Below are 18,738 nucleotides of genomic sequence, written 5' to 3' on the forward strand. Positions count from 1 at the left end.
ATAAAGTAGAAGATTATATGGGTAAGTGAGAAAAGCAATGATTAAGAGAGAAATTGAATTTCCCTAAAGTGAACATAGACATAGCCACAAACTACAGAACACTGTTGGTGCTAAAAAAAATTAAATATCCAATAACAGTAATTAATAATGGAAAAAACTATGCTGTTCTACCACTCTTCAGGAAGCTATCTTCAGTCAAATAGAAAACCTTAAACTGGTTGTTCTTTCATTGAGCTATTTATATCCTATTTAGAATAGTTTAAGTACTGGTATCATTAAATGCAGGCTATGCTTTTCATCTCTTTTTTTTTTCCTCTCCTCTAAAAGTATGGAACAAACTTTAAAGTAAATAATTATGTAGCCCTATAACTTTGTACATTATTACTATTATAAAATTCCAATGGTAGATTGAGGTTGTGTAAGAATAAGTACTTCTGTTTCAAAGGTGGAATGCCAACAATAATATTTAGTTTGCAAAATGTGTAGACATCTAGATGAGATGGGTGTGGAAGACAGTTGACCACATTTGAGACAACCAGGAAAAGACAAGAATAGCACTAGTGTAGGGAAGGCAGCCTGTAAGCTCAGCAGTGGTTCTATTGGTACCTCTGCGTGTGTTACAGACACGGCAGTCACACTGTTACACAACCCAGGCGCGTTATCTCGTATTCCTGGGCTGTTCCTGGGCACTTATGTAGACAGAAAAATGGATCAAAACAGGTGATGAAAGAATGTCTCCAAGTTGCATATTTTCAAAACCTGCATAAACAAGCACGTTTTCAGCTAGCAACCTGATAAATAACTTTAGGTGCGACTGTATCCTCTGAAGTTACTAGCACGCAGTCTATCTTACTAGGACATCGACTTACACACAAATTACTCTGGCATAACAAGTTACTGTGTATTAGTTGTTCCATGGAAACCGTCCAAGTGCATAGTCTGCCATACTGCACACTGCAGTAATTGCAAGCTAATTTAGTTTCTTAAATCACATTTGCCGAGGGAGAGGGAGGAGAGTTACTGCAGGGCGGCTGACACACATTATCTTGCTTTTCTACAGTAACTCTTTCATGTAACAAAATTCTTGGTTAAAGTTCCTTACTGGCTATGAGTTCCCCCCTTACCAGTGCTTTGGGGACCCGGATTTTCCAGGTGATCCAAATGGCAATTACTTATATCTGCAGGCTTGCAGAACAGAATCAGAGATACGGATATTCAAAAGTGAGGTAATATATTTTCTTAAAACCATACCTGAAAGCTCGGATGGTGGTTAGGCCTTCAACAGTCTCTGAAAAATGGGAAAGTAATGGTAGCTGAGTGCTGTCATCCAGCTGCTGCAGGTCCCTGGAGAGAATTATGAAAAGTAGTAAATAAATAAATAAATAAAATCAGTTTTCCTGTGCAGTTTTTCTCCTGAAAGAGACCCCAGGACTGAAAGGGAACATTAGCACAATGGATATATATGTAAGGCATAAAAGACAGGGCTTCAGATGGATTGCAAGGCAGTCCTGCAGGTGTCTGAGCAGGGAAAGAAGGAGATTCCAAGCAGGACTTTTCTCTTTAAATTTGAGTACACAGAGTGTTGGAGCTCTGAATGGGCTTTATCTTCTTTTCTCCTATATTGCCATTTCTTATACTGAATTGTTTATTCATTTAAATGCCATTCAGGCTCTAAGCTGAATACAAATGTATTGGGATACTGCAAATAAGAGCACCAGCCAAAGAGAAGGCAGAATGCAACTTCCTCTCTGTCCCCTCTCCATCCCCACATGACAGTACAACTTCATACTGAGCTAGCAATATAACCCATATATTCACTGGAGTTAAGTGAGAGTCTGCAGAGATCATTAGGTCTCACTTCCTGCTTTCACGTTTAACCATCAGATCAGTGGAAGCCTATCTGGAGTGAAATTCTATTTAGTCTCAGCTCCTTCCAGCAGGAAGTAGAACTGGTTGCAAAGACTATGCCGAAATGTCTACACGAAGGGACAAACACAGAGTGTTGCTGCCAACACTTCTTTTCTTGAGCACCGCTGGGAGGGGAGCTGCATGACTCTAGAACGAGAAAGCCACAGACATGGTTAAAATTTTTCAATTTGTTAAAAACTAAAAGGCATCCAGAACAACTGAGTATGTTAATGCATGCTGGAGCCTTAACAGGCAGCAGAGCTACCACTGGCCTCTCCCTGGCTCTATAGCTTTCCATCCCTACCCCGATGGGTGGACACCAGTTTTTCTGTTCTGTCCTGTTACCACGTTTCTTGGATGTGCCCAGCATGCAGCCCTTTGGGAGGACAGGATCAGGCTGTTGTTTTGTGTCCTGTGAAATCTAAGAAACTTTGATGATGGACAGAAACCCCGCTGATGACTCCCAGAAGTTCTGCCTGAAGAGCTGCAGACAATGACACTTGTAAAATGCTACATTTTCACTCTAGTGGATTTGGCTCATGTTCAGACAAGGCCACGGCTTTGACAGCACTGAATTTAAACAATACGCTCCCTAGTACTGTATCATGCATTGCAGAGAATGTTTCAATTGCCAGAACGATACTGGTCTACGCTCTTACCGTGATGCGACTCGGAAGTATTTCTGTATGAAGTAACACATGATTGCAAGGGGAACCAGGGCAATGAGAAACATCGGCGTGACGTATGAAATGACAGCAAGAGCAGATACACACAGCAAGGTAGAGCGACTCAAGCACTCCAGGGTAGCAGGAATGTGCTGGATAAATAAAATAAAGAGGAATAAACACACAGAATTGGAGAAATAAATACATAACATATCAAGTTAAAACCAGCATTATTTCATGTTCCTTTCGTCAGGTCACATGAGGAAAAATATTACGAGAACTTGAAATGCTCAACATGTAGGTCTGCTTTGGAACTGACTGCTAGGTTTTGGGAAAGCCTGAAGGGATTTCTACACAGCAGCTTCATGTCTGCACTGCGGAGTACATCACATCAGGGGATTACAGACAGGATGCAAAAAGACAATTTCAGGGTTCATATCTATCCTAGGCACTAGCAATGTAGTCTGGAGTAAATACTGATAATCTGGATTTCAGTCATTTCTGTTTTGGGCAATAGCATTTGCCCATTTCTCATAGACATCACATGAATGGGTTTACCCACTTTCTGATTAGATGTGGACACCCTTAATTTAGGCATATTGCTATTGATCTACTTTTTCTTCCCTTTTCTATAAAAGAAGGAAAAAAATTAGACAAGACTCACTACAGTTGCATAGCATCTTAATCAAACAATTTTTCAACGTGAATTTAAAGATAAGGAATTCATTCTGAACCTAGCAAGTCATGATGCAAATAGATATAATATTCACAATTACAGATCATCAGTAAACTGCACCTAAATGACAGAATAAATTATAATCCAGTCTTTCAGACATGGAAAAATACGATATCTTTGGAGCTTCAATATGTTTATTCAGTACCTGGTCGATGGTGTTGCAGTCGGCTGAAAATCTGTTCAATATACTACCCAGAGGTGTAGTTTCAAAAAATCTAAAATGAGACAATGAATAAGAAAGATTACAGTGTTGACAATCACATAGTTTTAACTTTTTCTTCATCTTCTTTAAGCTGGAGACTGTGCCAGAGACACAAGGGAATAAGCTAACAACCATGGAAAAGTCCTCGTTTGTCATTTTTCCATAATTATTGCATTCCAGAAAAAAAAAAAAGGCTGTCTTGACTGTAACCCAGCAACAGCAAATGCCTCCCCAACTCCCTTTACTGCCTAAGCTATGCAAATCACACAACTGCATTTAAAAAAATCCTTTCAGATTTGCAAAGGACACTTTGGTTCATGAAGAATGCAAACAAAGTTCAATCCCAAGTGTTGCATGATCATATTCATTTTTCTGGAAATAGAAATGCAAAACTAAGAACAATTATTTGCATAATATATTAAAAGGCCTCTCCTTTACATATACATACGCAAAATACAAAGGGCATTATTGCTTTGTAATTGTTAATTGTTCTATAACTTACGTTTAACTTGATATCTAATTCTGTTCTAAAAAAAAAAGTTTCTAAAACCACTGTGGTTTTCTGTACTTACTGGGTCAAATATAGTTAACTTAAAACTAAGAAGGTATTTTTCCTAGTTCAGCAACAGTTGCAGGCATGAATCAAGCTGTGATTCTCCTTCCATGCAACAGTGTTAGAAATAAAAGTTACTCATGACAGTACAGGCCTTTACTGCTATGTGTGCAATCCCAGTGTACTCTAATGATGCCAGTGATGATACCTGGCTAAGCTCATTATCTTCCCTGCGTTGCACAATCACTGCCTGACAGTAAATATTTTCAATGATTAACATTATGACGCACGCTCTCTGTGTATAAACTGTGCAACCTATTAATCAATAATTGTGTTTTCTCCTTAATAAAAAAACAGCAAAGAGAAATAAAACATTATAGGATGTAAATCTCTACAGTTGCAGTTAGACAGAAGAGGCATTTAACTAGTATGTAAGAATATAAGGAGCCCGAGTACTATTTTCAAAAATTTCTCAATAGTTTGGCAGCTGGTGATTTTCAATAAAGCTTTAAAAAATGTGATTCACAGCCATTTCATAATAAAAATTGTACCTAGAAGATTGTCTATAAGGAATACAGAATGGCTACAGTACACAGTTTGTATTATAATCAAAGGAATACCTCATTGGTGCCAAAATAATCTTATTTAGTAATGAAGAGTGCAGCTTTTTGGTGACTTTTAAGCCAGTCCACTCCACTGCTATTGATGTGACAAGACATAATACAATCCCAAGACAGCAGAGAATGCTGAAAACTTTTGAATATGGAGAATGGTTGAAATCCTAAGAAATAAAGAAAGAGAAAGAAAATTATTCATTGTAAATTATATTTTAAAATTAGTAGTAAAACAGAAACACAGAATTGAAAAAATGCAAGGAATAAACCCTTTTTTCGTTCTCAAAGCCTCCTTAAACTAAATTGCCAATGTTTCTTGACCATCTTAGTTCACAGATAATTATGCTTTGGAGTGGGGAGTGTATGAATGGAAATAAGACACAAATTAGAAATCTAAAATCACAAAATAGTGTAAAAAGTTGAAGAAATCCCCACATCTGATAATTCTATTTGAAGGAAAAAAAAAGTCTTCAAAGCCTTTATTATGCTTTTGTCAGTTGAGTCTATTCTTTGAATGAGAACAAGATAGAATACTTCTTATTTTAAAATAATTATTTTGTACTAAAAGTCAGCATCAGTAAAGTATTTTTCAGAGATGAAAGCCTGATTCCAGTGAAATCAAAAGTAAACTGCCCATTCACGTGGATTAATTCTAGCTACTAAATCCACATAAATAAAATAATGAGTTTTAAAATATTTCCACTATTGCTTTGTACATACAGAGTACCCTGCTAGGTCACACTGTGGTCAGTTACATGCAGAATTCACACAAAAATTAACCAAAATAGTATGTTCATCATAAATATTGGGGTTTCCCATATGTTGCAAAATCTGAAAGCCCTGCTTGCAGTGAGAATGCTAGACCCAGGTCTAGGTGTATCAGCTAAATGATGAAGAGATTAGGAATATAGCAAAAGGAGAACAACAATGTACAAAACCTAATTGTTACTTTATTGCACTGTACACCCGAAAACACATTAACCTGCAACCCCCCCGGAGCGGCTCTAATACTAGAAATAGAGCACACTGTGTACAAATCTTCAAGCAGAGGTTGACGGGGAAGATCAGTGCACGCTGGTGAGCGGGAAGTCATGTACCTTGCACACGGAGCAGTTCCTCAGCTCTAGCTCCGTCTTCGCCGCGATGGCATCGGAGGTCCAGCGCGCCAGGCAGTAGTCGATGGCCACCATCACCGTGTGCTTCAGCAGCTGGGACAGAACCAGCAGCGGCAGGAGGAGGATTCCCGCTGCGCTGAGGTACTTCCCACAGGCTCTCCAGGGCATCTTGGCTCTCTGATGTAGCACCGACGAGAGGTTGTCCTCGTCATCGCTTTCTGTTGCTTCTTCTACAATGGGCAAGGAAAAAGTACATACGTCCTGACTTCCTCTTACACACCTCTCGTAGGAACTGGCAAGCGGCAGTTACAAAACAGGACTTACCATACCAGGGAGAGAGCAGTTTTAAGGTAAAACTACCTGCTTAGACATGCATGTAATAGCATGCCTAAGTATTATGTTTAGCACAGTAAAAAGTTATCAAAAAGTTTAGCACTAACGGTCAATGTCTTCAGCCATGTTTCTGTAATTTATAAACAGTGGCTTGATAAAAATTAACTGCAATTTTTTCCCAGGTAAAGCCATAAATAAGTCTGATAAGATATTGTTAAGTTTGAAGACTCACCCAGCACAAATAATTCAAAATTAATTCATCCATTCTCTCATTATCAAATTGCGTTCAAATATTTTAAAAATAACTTGAAAGTCTGCAGGAAGCTATGACTTCTGAGTGCTTGAAATCATTGTAGTCCAGAGGTAACCAAAAGGGAAGCAGCACTCTTATGAATCACAACCCACCTGAAGAATGACGATTTTCTTGCCACGCTGAAATATGTTAATTCATTCTAGTATAATTTAACTGTAAAATAGTAACGCAGTGGTAATGGGCCCAAAGATGTCTTTTTACCTTCATCATCTTCATCATCTTTCAGCAGAGCTTCCCGGGAGTACATAGTCCTCCGGAGATTTGTTCTTTCCAGAACACTTTTTCTTTCAATTATAGTCTCCTAAAAACGGGACAGATCATGTGTTTTTAATTCAGGAATGAATCAAATAATTACTAGCTGTGACAAAATTTGTTTCCAGTCAGGATATCAGTGAAAAAAAAGTGAGCATCTTACAGCAGGTAGTCATATGATTGATTTACTATCTCTGTATAAATCCCCACTTAAATCATATAACTCACATCATTTTCAGGATACCATCTCAATTGTTTCAGAATCTTGGAGTCTTAACAGATATCCCTGAATTAAGAAGAACTACAAGATTAATCTCTCAGTCTTGCTGTCTCATATTATTACGAAGAAAATATGTTAATGATTTAGAGCCTGATACATAGTTATGTACACCTGAAAAACTTTTACCCAATGCAATGAGTTAATTCAGGCACACTTATAGACAGTTTTCAGTACTGCACTTTACCAATTCTTTGCCACTAAAATGGCTCCATTTAGCATTCCTTAGGCAAAAATATTATTTTAAGGTTTCACTAATGAGAATTGGTCAGAGGCAAAAATACTGAGGTGTGAGATGTCCAGATGCAGGAATTTTCTTTAAATAAATAGATAATAATGATAACGGTAACAATAATAATGCATTCATACTAAGTTAGAAATAACACAGCATGTCAATTCTTCCTAATGCTTTCAACCTAAAAATACTTTGTCACATTTTTTGAAAATGTTGATTCCCTGCCCATCAAAAACCTTCTCCAGCTCTTGATCTTGTCGATTCATTAGTGTTTTCCAGTGTTCAAAGAGCTCAGTCTCTGATTTCTGAATGTCCTTGAGTGTTCCTTCTCTTTGGATGTAGCCATCTTTCATTGCAATTATCTAAAAAGTTAGAAACACAAATGGTGAGGCACAGTCATGTACCCTTACTTATTTTAAATACATGTGATGCCTGGACAGAATTTTCTCCTCTTTCTAAATAAAGAATTATTTCTGAGAACCAATCTGTCTCTTAAAAAAAAGTCTAGTTATCTCTTGACTCTATCCCTTTTACTCAAGATGCTGCAAAACCAAAAACTGCTTTTCACACTTTCAGAAAGGAAGGTTGCTTTTAAGTAATCAAGAAGAACGGGCTCCCTTTCGGCTGACAGGACAGTGCATTACTCTTTCTCAATATAAATCACTAGCAAGATAAGATTTTAGAGTTCTCTTACCTTTCTAAAAGGAAAAGGCTTTTAGCCACACACTGCGCACAGCACATTTTGCCCCCATTCAGGCAATTAGATGTGAGCATGCTGGCTCCACCATCTGTTTGATATTGCTAACCTGATAAGGAAAAGCTAGGGAATTTGTATCCCTAAAGCTTTTAAAAGCATAAATAAGGGACACAGATTGGAGGAAAAAAAAAAAGTATCTATGCAGGACAAAGCCTGAAGGGTGTGGTTTCCAGGTTAATACCAATGTAACCACACTATGCACATAACATAGCTACCTTAACTTTAGGTCTGACAAGGAGAACTGGAAAACGAGGCATGTGAATTGCAACAACATCAGAAAATAGTTAATGGTGCTTTTATTTTTCTCATTCCCTGGGAACTCAGAAATTTCCACAGAAGAAACAAGAAATATATTCCATTTTTTGTTAAGAATTTGCACCAGGAAAAGGAAAACAAACAGGGATCTTCTTTCATTCAGAGAACCCGTAATTGGACTGGGTCCTCGATTCTTTTGAGGGTTTTCCCAGGAAGATTTAGGGGGGGTTATCACATATATACTTTAAATGATATTTTTCTTCAAATTTATTAATAAATAAGAATATATATTTCTGCTGCACTGCATCCTGTAAAACTCACTTAGGTTTAATGAGAGCTTTGCTTGGGAAAAAGACTGTGAACTATTTCTTAATAAATAATTATTAAACTTAATTAATACAGCTCCTTCCTGTCCTGCAAGCTGTTTGGACCAGAACATTATGTCATAAAACATTATTGAAACCCAATTAGAAGCTAATAAGCATAATATAATTCCCATAAAGTATCTCATAAAACACAAACACCTAGAAATGGGTCCAACATTGGAAAGGAAGTGAAAGAGATTATAAAAATATGAGGCCATAGCTGTGTATATTTAAAAAAAAAAAAAAAGAAAAAAAAAAGGCCAATATGTTTAAAAAGGGAAGCTAAGATAGCCCTCAGAGGGAGGGCAAGGAAGCAGAAAATTCCTGTATCCTCAGAGACACTAACAGCAAAACCAGACCTGTGCGAGAACAGCAGTAATCTTTCAGGGTACCAGCGCACAGCTGAGGGACAAGGACACAGCAAACATTGTAAAGGATAAATGTTTCCCATCAAAAACACGACTACAACAAGATTAATGTCTATCTGCAACTTCACAGGAAGCCAATATGAAGAAAAGAAAGCAGCTGAAATATGATTATTGCTTGGGCCAGAGAATAACTGTGCTGCTGTAGCCTGTGCAAGCTGCAGATGACAGAGAAGCCCTGCTAGGAGACTAACTGCAGTAATCAATCCCTGTGGGCAAGAAGGCATATGATATTGCAGCCAGATAATTGTAGAAGTAAGCACGAGGCCAGCATGAACCAATGAACTAAAAAATTTCAAACTAAACAAACCTCCTTACCACGACTTGCTTCATCTTTAACATTTGCAATTGCAAACTGTTATAGGAAAGCATATCTTCATTTTGTCTGCAAGCCACAAGATTTAACAGAGGAACTTAGCAAAGCAATTGAATGATTGAATTGAATTTCTTAAAATTTTGCCAAAATACAAAAGGCAAAAATGTTCTTGATACATTATCTACTACTACTAAATGCAAAGAAATACTGTTTTATTCTTTATATTTCTGTGCACTTCAGTATCCATAAAAGCACCTTTTTCTGTGACAGCACAGACAAAAGCAAATATGTTACTCTAACATTTCATTGTTTTAAGATAAAAAAAAGAACAAGATTTTGAAATGTAATTAATGATTCTGGATACTCAACATATTTTAAATGTAGTCTGCTTTCAAGAGAGTATTAAGTATCTGTTCTACAAAAAAAAAACAGATGTATTTAGCTGTCCTAAGATGGGAAACTCAAAACTATGGCACCTCAAACTCACTTGATAACTTTTGAAAAATCTGAATAATGTCTCTTCTCACTAAATTACCCTTTGATAAAAGAGATGAAGTGAGAAACTTGTTTGTAGCAAAAGACATTTTCCTGCCACTCTCCTGCCTCCTCAGAAAAAGCGAGAAGGGCTTTCTTACCCAGTCCGCATGGGGCAGGTATTGCAGCTTATGGGTTACCAGCACAATGGTCCGCTTGTCTTCCCGTAGCATTTTCAGGATCCCTTCTTGCATGAGATGGTCACTTAGGTGGATATCCAGTGCAGAAAACGGATCATCCTATCATGAAGAAAAGAGGTCAGCTCTATAGACAATCAAAAGAAGATGATCCTCAGAAGATCAAAAGTGTGCTGTGGAATGGCTTTCTTAAATTAGATAACAATAAAGCCTGAACTGTCACTTTGCAAAGAGCAGCCAAACATATGGTAATATTAGCTGTGTAAATGCTATGATTTCCTGAGTTTTCGGGGGACTTGCCCCTCTCTTAAAGGATGCATTTCATAGACTAAGTGCAGTATGTGGTTTCTATTTAGACTCAAGACAATGCTGCAATATGTATCTTGTCAGCTCTACCATTGCATTCACACGCTCCTCTGATCTGGCTCAGACCTAATCATCCCTTTGGGCCCCTCGTTTGCGCAGAGCCACCCCGTGTGCAATGCTGCACTCCTAGGCACTGTAAATGTCACTTTGGAGAACATGATGTTGCACTGTCGAGTCAGGCTAAGCTGCTCATTAAAAAAAGCACTCACCATATATGGTTATAATTAGGCACTGATTATCAGACACCTGGAGAAGTCAGTTCATGCTACAGGACTGCTCTGACATGCAACAAAAAAAACGTTGAATGAACGAATGTAATGAAGAATGAAATATGTCATGAATTATCACATGACTTTTTCATATCTGCAAATATCACAAAAAGTTTAGGTAATAGGAAGGGTTATTGAATATGAGACACACACTCCTGTGAGAGAAGTTTTATAAGCATTTGTTTACAAAATCAGTCTTAAAAGAGCTGGATGTTTTCAAGTATTAACATATAGGATTCTGGATTATTTTTGAAAGATTAGTAACTGGAAAAATAAATTTATTTGTAGATGCTTTTACACTATCAAACTATATGAGAACTTGCTACTACTAGAAGATGATTGAGTATCCTGCACAAAAGCACTGGTGTGAAGTGACGAAGAAAAAAACCAAGTTATAGTCCAGTACTGGCTCTGCTGCCTTGCAACACTTGGCCCAACCGCTCTGTACTTCCTGCTTTCTGTTCAGTGTCTGGAAATGCCCTGCACATGAAGCAAGCACATATTTATTATGAAGCCCGGTTACGGGGAAAGGTCAATCACAGTAATCTCCTAAATTTCAAGGATGACTTCTAACATGCACAGCTTTTCTAACCCCATGCAACTGCCATGCCTGGCTGCACTAAGTTGGATTCAGAGCTCCTTGAAAACTGAGCTTAAGAAGGAAGGTCTTAGTTGGAAGAGCCAGCAAGCCTACCCACGAGTGCATCTCGGATGCATCTGTTTTCCCACCTAAGTTTTAAGAGCCTGATCTCACTCCTTTTCCCATAGCACATCTGTTGAAGCTGAGGCAGGATACACAAAGAACAGTTCAGGGTGGGGAAACAGCTTAGTTTGTTGCAGAAAGGAAACACCTTTGACACAGGACAACATTAATTTTTTGCCTGAGATATCTTAGGAATTTTTATAAATACTGCTGAGACTATGAAATGCCTAACAACCAAGAATAAGTACAAAAAGAAATTTCAACAGACAGAAAGGATAAGCACCAGCATTTCAATTTGTATCCTAATATCTATCTATCTGCAGTGTTTACAAAGTGCTTCTTACCAGCTAGCTAACAATTGATATAAAATAACTAGTGCACATTTGATTTAGCTCAATGAAGCCTGATGGTCTGTCTGTGTGCGCATTACTCATCAAATATTCTAAATGCTCGCATCCCGTGCTTCTCTTCGCAGCATAGACATAATGGCACCTACTCACCAGGAATACAACATTTGTCTGCTGGTAAAGTGCTCTCGCCACACTGATACGTTGGCGCTGCCCTCCAGACAGATTAATACCCTGGAGATGAAAGGGGGGGGGGGAAAACAAGAAAAACACAACTGTAAAACATATACTGAATATGAATATTTTGCTTGGATTACCCAGAAAATACTTTCCTGACATAGAAACCCAGAGAAACTTTTTGAAAGCATGGGTCCGAAATTCAGCTGGGAATATTGCAGACTAATTGTTAGAAAAGCCAGAGCGCTCTGTCAGGAACTGTATGCTATCCATACCAGAGGGATGGGAAACATTTAATGGTTTGTGGTGGCCTAGACACTATGCAGGCATACCTAAACTACTAGAAGTTAGCCGTAAGAGTCTGGCTCTCTCCTGTTTTTTTATACCCATAATTTTTCAGCAGGGCTGTCATACCGTACTAGCTCCATCATATACCACACCTGTACTACAGTTACTGTAATCAGTAACTGTTAGATGTCCTATCAGACCACACTGAGATGAACATTACCTGGTTACTACTGTTTTCTGTCCTTAGTCTTGCTACAAACCTGCTCTAAGTTACTTATCCTTCCTGTGGTCAAACTGCAGTTTCACAAACGCTTCAAGCTCTCATAAGCCAATACTGCTGCTAAAAGAGGCTATCTCACCTTCTCCCTGCCACTTTTTCCTTCCCCTCTGCTTCCCTCCTTCTGTCACAAAAACATTTGTTCCGCTAGACCATGAAATGGGTTGGGAACTAATCCATCTAATATCAGCCTGAGAGCTGGTGTGGAGGGGAAACAAATAGATTAGGTATGGAAATATATCCTTGGTTTCTTTGCAGCAGCAGCGGTGCCAGTTTAAGCCAGAGTAAACTGTTAATGAAATTGTGACTTCAGTTTCTTTTATTGCTATTCCCTAATTTTCCCGGATGTGATAAAGCTTAATTTGCTGTTTATTAAACACTTGCCATTTTTGAAGTGAAAGTGCTCTAAAATCCATGAATTATTTATTTTTATGTTACTCCTAGAGAAACTAAGATTTGCACTGTGAAGCCAGGATACCTGAGGTAGTGGCCACAGAATTAGTCAGACATTCTGATAGCAGCACATTTAAGCCACTGCATCTCACATGAACGGCAGTGTTTCCATGTTTACCAAGCAATGAGCTTTCAGACTAATGACCCAAAAGTACACTGAACTCAAAGATTACTTTTGTTGCCAAATAACCACTAAGATTTTAAGAACACAACAAAATAATAAAAAACCTCTATACATTTAAAACAAAAATAGAAGCCTGTTTACTGACCCTCTCTCCAATCTGGGTTTGGTCTCCATGAGGGAGAATGTCAATATCAGGCTGGAGGGAACAAGCATCAATTACTGCTTTGTACCTGCGGAAACAAAAAAGGTAATACAAAATCCACACAGATACTGCTAAAGAAGCACATTTCCTACCTGTAGAGGAACAAAGATTAACCAGCTGGAAAAATCACACAGTGGAAAAACGTATTTGTTAGCCACTAATTGTTCTAATGGGATCTCTTTCAATCACAGCCAAGTAAATACCATTTCAGCTAAGAAAGCATCTTAGGTCAGCTTCCCAATTAAAAATATTTAATAGTTAAAAACAGACAAAAGGAGCACAAGTTCTTCCAAGGCATATTGTCATTGTTTAGCATTTAACTTATTCTATGTGAACACAAAAGCACCGACCTGTTTCAGGGAAGGGGGAAGATGGAATACAGCAATGACTTTTAAATCCTTTAAAATATTTTGTGAGCTTTCAAACAGAATAAAAAGAGAGCCATTAATCCTTCACGATATACCTAATATTGGAATCTTAATAAACATCCCCACTTCCAAACTGCTAAGGTCATTCTAATAAGACAGTTTAACTAGGCAATTAGGTGTAAGAAGATAACACTGCACGCTGCACGGACACGGTCCTTGGAAATGAAAACACTTCTACACCAATGTCAAGTGAGACCGAACTCTGTCTTTTGTGTTCTTCAGGGAAAACATGAGCAAAGGGGAGGCCATGCAGAACACCGAGTCTTCTGTCATATTCAGGTAGGTGTTTTATGTTTGTTACTGGAGTGAGATGTCCCCAGTGAGATGGGGACCCACGCGTAAACTGAGGCCCATGCAACAGCCAGTATTTAGTTAAAAGGGGAATAAAGCATATAACAGTTCTGAAAGCTGTTACCTCTGCTTATTAAAGGGGCTTTCAAATGTGATATTCTCTTCCACTGTGGCATTGAGCAACCAAGGCTTCTGTGATGCATATGCTACTGATCCTCTTTTCCTAGAAAAACAGGAGTTCCCAGCATGTCAGTGCAATAGGGGTTACTGGAAATAAATTTTCTGTTAAAGGAAGAAACTGGTAATATTTCTTCAGAAATGCAGCCTTTCATTTCTGTTCTTTAGGACAATCAATAGGTTTCCCATCAAGGAAATATATGAGATGTTAAATTCCCAACAGAACACTGCTACTGTTCACCTAACTAAAGAGTCTGTTCTTTTGAATTTCAGTTTGTTCCCTATTTTCTGCTGTGAGGTGAGTTTTGGAGAAGCTAGTCCAAGTAAACCTGCTTCTTGAGCAGTGCGGATGGCAAGAAGAAAATTATCGAAACCAAGTATCAGCTCTTACTAGAGAGACTTACAAAAATGTATATCAGATCACTATTTAGGCATCACATTTCAGAAGTGATTTTCTAAAAAGATGTATTTAAAGTGTCAAAAGCGGTAACAACTACACACATGCACAAAGGAACCTCTTCCCCCCATTTATTTTCCCCACTTTAAAGAGAGAACTCCAGGGCCATTAGGACCCCATGGGTAAAGTTTTCCTATGTCTATCTGAAAACAGTAGAAGAAAATACAGGGAAGAAATCTCTGCTAATTTTCCTCTTGTGGAATTGCCCCCATAATGGGCCATCAATGGGGCAATTTATTAGTGAGTGGCCAACAGGATCTCACCATGCACATTTTATTTCATATGGATTATTTGCAAACAGAAGTATCTGTCTGCTAATGATTCAGTAGTGCTTTTGTGGCTATTATGCACTAAAGGCCTCTAAAAGGCAGAGCTGTGAGAGACAAGATTTTTTATTAGAGCAACCACTACTGTTGGAAAAAGTGGACAAACTCATCAGCAAATCATGTTTTTTCCAGAAAAGGGCCAAAGAAGGGATCATATACCTAAAAGTATATCTGTTTTCTTTCCGCTATTCCAGCTGATCCAATAAAAGAATTGGCCTCTCACCCAAACGTGGCCTTTGCCTGCTAGACAGCCTTTACAGCAGTCTAGCTGGCCACAAACGCAATTCAAATCATGAGCTACAGGATGAATAAACCAGGTGCCTTCCCCCTCGCCTCCCTTCTTTTAAATCAGGAGTTAAGGTCACTAGCCCAGCTCATTTTTTTCAGGCTTTCACCGAGCTTGCTTAGAAGTCACTATAGGATTCATTTTCCCTGATGATCTGAAGGAACATGCAGTTCTGTAGGGCAGCAGAAGATGCTACCCTGCAAGCAAGCTTCCAAGCTCCAAAACCTGATTGTTCATTAGAATTTAATTATGCTTTATGAATTCCATTACTGGAAAATGAAACAGAAACAAAGCAAAACAAAAAGGCCTTAGGAACCCAGCCCATAGTGCCAAAATCTAATTCAAAGAGACTTCAGGTCTGCCTCAAGAAGAAAGCATTTTTTCGATTAGTATGAAAATCACATCCCAGTGATTGGCGAAAAAATTGCTCAGAGCATTTTGAGATGAACGTGTGCTCCCTTCCTTTCCTTTTTATTGCTTGAAACTGTACCTTTGCCACTATTAATTTTGAATGTGATTGAAAAATTACTTCTAATTTATTTTTAGAAAAATAATAGCAAAGCTTTTAGGATAAAAGTTTTCAAAACTTTTGTAAATGGTCTTCTTTCTTTCAGTGAAGTTACAAGCATTAGCAGTAAGATTCACTCCCCACTGAGAACCAGCACACTGCCTGTGAACACCATCCATGTTTGGCTTAAATTCTGCTTTAAGGGCATTGGTGAAAATTAATTACTGCAATGAACTTGTTTAAATTCATTACAAATTTAGAATGGAGTCAGTCCTCTTAAATTCAATTAATTTTAAATGCAAATTGACACTAAGATGACATATTGGGCAGACTGCATTTGGAGAGAAGCAAAGAGCTTGCAAGTGCTTGACCAAATCTACAGTGCTGCTTAGAGTAACCAGGCACAGCCAAACAAAACCTTTACTGCAACCATGAGAAGTATGTGGCCAAAAATCTAGAGAACAAAATATTCTTAAATGGAGCTTGGAACACTTTTTCTCTAGAAGTCTGCCTTGAACCTACTTAAGATTTCACACTTAAAAGACCTGATGCAAACAAATGGCTTATCAGGCAAAGACTTAGGAAGAATTTATTCTGCAGGTGGAAGTAACTGTCTGCTACCCCTGGACTGCATAAACAAACATGCACGTTCATCAATGGAGTGTACTTTTTCCCCCATGCTAAAACATGATAGACTGACCATAGTCTCTTAATTATCACAAGGAGGCAGACAGCAAAATCCAACCTTATAATAAATGGAGAAAGCCTTCCCTGAGCACACTGCAGGATATGCACTTTGATTAATACGGGACCAACCCAGTTCATTAATTTAGAAGCAGAGACAACACTGTCAAGATTGCTTGCTTAAAGTGAATTAATCTAATTCTATATTCAGATTTAAGTTTTGAAAGTCCAGTAGGGCCAGTGTGCATGTTAAAGATCCCTGAAAATAAGACTACTCCGTAGACATTTACATATGAATCTAGGTGCCTTAATAAACCTATCAACAAGTCTGAAATTGTTGGTAATTTTAAAAAGAAAATAGACACACTTAAAACACAATGGAATTATGATTGTAATGATATAGGAAATAATACATGGCAAACCCTTTCTTGTATGTCTTGGATTCCTGACTACAGTTTTAACTTGATTATTTTGTACAATTCATGAATTTCCAGTGTTAATCAACAAGTCACAATGAAGTGCTCTCCAGACATATGCAAGAAATGTGCACTGTCCTGTCCTTACTATATCATTACTGCATCTTTATATACAATAAAATACGCTTCCATTATTTTCAGCCTGACAGTAGGTAATAAAACATTCCGATTTCGATACTCCTGAGAATGTTTCTGCATTTTTGCTATTGCCATACACTGCTAGAGTCACCTGCTTGGTGTTTGTTTTTTTTTAAACTTGTTTTTGCTTCTAAATCTTGCAGCAGCTGTCTGCTGCATGCATTCAATTTCCAAGGAAGAACAATTAAGATGAGACACTTCTGAAGAATATTCCAATTAGTTTTTGAAGTGTTGTACCTGAATTCCATGTCAACAGAAGATTCTTTCTCTGGGCTGCAGAAACCAAACATAAATTATTATTTTTTAAAATTCAAATGATTTTAGACAATGAAAAATGCCTTAAAGTTCTAACACTACGCTATAATTAAAAATATAACAGTAGGATTGCATAAAAGAAATAAAATTCTCTTAAGTAGACCATAATTCTGTACTAGGTGATATTGACCTAAAAACAATATGATTAAAGGCCCCATTTTGAGAAGAGCTAAATAACCTTATAGGAGATAAAAGTATTCAACACCTCTAAGCAAATGCTCAGGACGTCACAAGATTTTGGCTTAAATACTCTTTGCTCCGAGAGCCCCCAAAATATTCTGTAGGATGCTAGTGCAACAAAACCACTGCATGTATTCCTACAGCATTTAATCTCCATGACTAGGATTCCCAGAGTCTATGATAACATAAGTAACATACAATAATTGAACTAACTTTAATAAAAAGATGAGACTTTTAATGCATAACTATGTCATATAGTCTTGATATTCTTTCCTGTTTTTAATATGTTTACTGTACTGCTCCATATGTTATCATCTTGTTTGTTACTGTCTATCCCTGTAACGGTTTTCAAAAATATGAATGTTTAATTCTGGTATTTTTTTTGTGTCTTAATGGGTTCAAACTCACTGAAACTATTTCATTTTTATTTAGACCAGAAATTGCAGGGTCTCTTATACAGGAAGAACTGTGAGATTTCCAAGTATCCTTTGACATGAGACTTCAGTCCTTAGACACTTGAAACTCCCTGATATACATGGATAGGAACACAAGTTTTGCAGAATTCAATCTGATAAGCAGGTAACAAAGCTGAGAAACAAGCAGGAGAAAAGAGGCAGATATACATGGAGAAACAGCAGTGGAACAGTTGGTGCTTCACAGAACCAAGAAAAAAATTCTGGTGAGTAGAAGACACACAGTTGAGGGTGAGTCAGGAAAAAGAACATCATATGACAGTAACTGATTTCAAAGCTCTCACTGACTTTAGCAGAGATAGGACTATCACTTTTTGCAAGGTTTACCACTCCGGAGGTCTGCATCCCCTGCCGCGTCAAAAAGCTTTGCTCTCAATTGATTTGGTAAGTATTCCAGAAATCCAAGCTCAACTATGCTCTCTATTAATCAGGTAAAAATAATTTCCATGCAAGGATGCCAAGCTGACGGAGGGACTAATCTGCTATTCACCACACCTCTCTTTTTCCATGTGCCTGAAGAATGCTAGGTGGGCAAATAAACTTATGACAGGATATAAAAAATGAAGAGTAGGATAAAGGGGAGTATTTGCTTTAACAAATAAAACTTTTAAAGCAATACTTGATACTAGTTCTTAAAGGGTGGAATTAGGGAGTAATCTGATCCAGACATTGAGAGAGGGATTTTCAAAGGCATACAGAAAAGCTAGGATATGATTTTCAAAAGCACCAAACAGTAATGTTTTCAGAAAATAAGTCCAGCTCTTATTTTTCCTAAGCCACATAGGTAGTTTTGCAAATTGT

The 18,738-nt window shown here is 37.8% G+C and overlaps 1 protein-coding gene across 1 annotated transcript in view; it reads right to left on the reverse strand.

Moving 5' to 3' along the window:
* The window catches only part of ABCC8 (ATP binding cassette subfamily C member 8), an 89,343-nt gene that overhangs the window by 13,801 nt on the left and 56,804 nt on the right, over window positions 1-18,738 (reverse strand). The window contains exons 18-29 of the mRNA XM_026078846.1: window positions 17,207-17,242; window positions 14,042-14,140; window positions 13,142-13,226; window positions 11,831-11,911; window positions 9,957-10,094; window positions 7,440-7,565; window positions 6,641-6,740; window positions 5,776-6,023; window positions 4,685-4,845; window positions 3,455-3,524; window positions 2,568-2,725; window positions 1,252-1,344 (exon numbers count right to left, since the gene is read on the reverse strand). Coding sequence (XP_025934631.1) covers window positions 1,252-1,344; window positions 2,568-2,725; window positions 3,455-3,524; window positions 4,685-4,845; window positions 5,776-6,023; window positions 6,641-6,740; window positions 7,440-7,565; window positions 9,957-10,094; window positions 11,831-11,911; window positions 13,142-13,226; window positions 14,042-14,140; window positions 17,207-17,242 — 1,395 coding nt within the window. The remainder of the gene's footprint in view (window positions 1-1,251; window positions 1,345-2,567; window positions 2,726-3,454; window positions 3,525-4,684; window positions 4,846-5,775; window positions 6,024-6,640; window positions 6,741-7,439; window positions 7,566-9,956; window positions 10,095-11,830; window positions 11,912-13,141; window positions 13,227-14,041; window positions 14,141-17,206; window positions 17,243-18,738) is intronic.

This window comes from Apteryx rowi, unplaced genomic scaffold, assembly GCF_003343035.1.
Source record: "Apteryx rowi isolate R43461 unplaced genomic scaffold, aptRow1 scaffold_49, whole genome shotgun sequence".
NCBI lineage: Eukaryota > Metazoa > Chordata > Aves > Apterygiformes > Apterygidae > Apteryx > Apteryx rowi.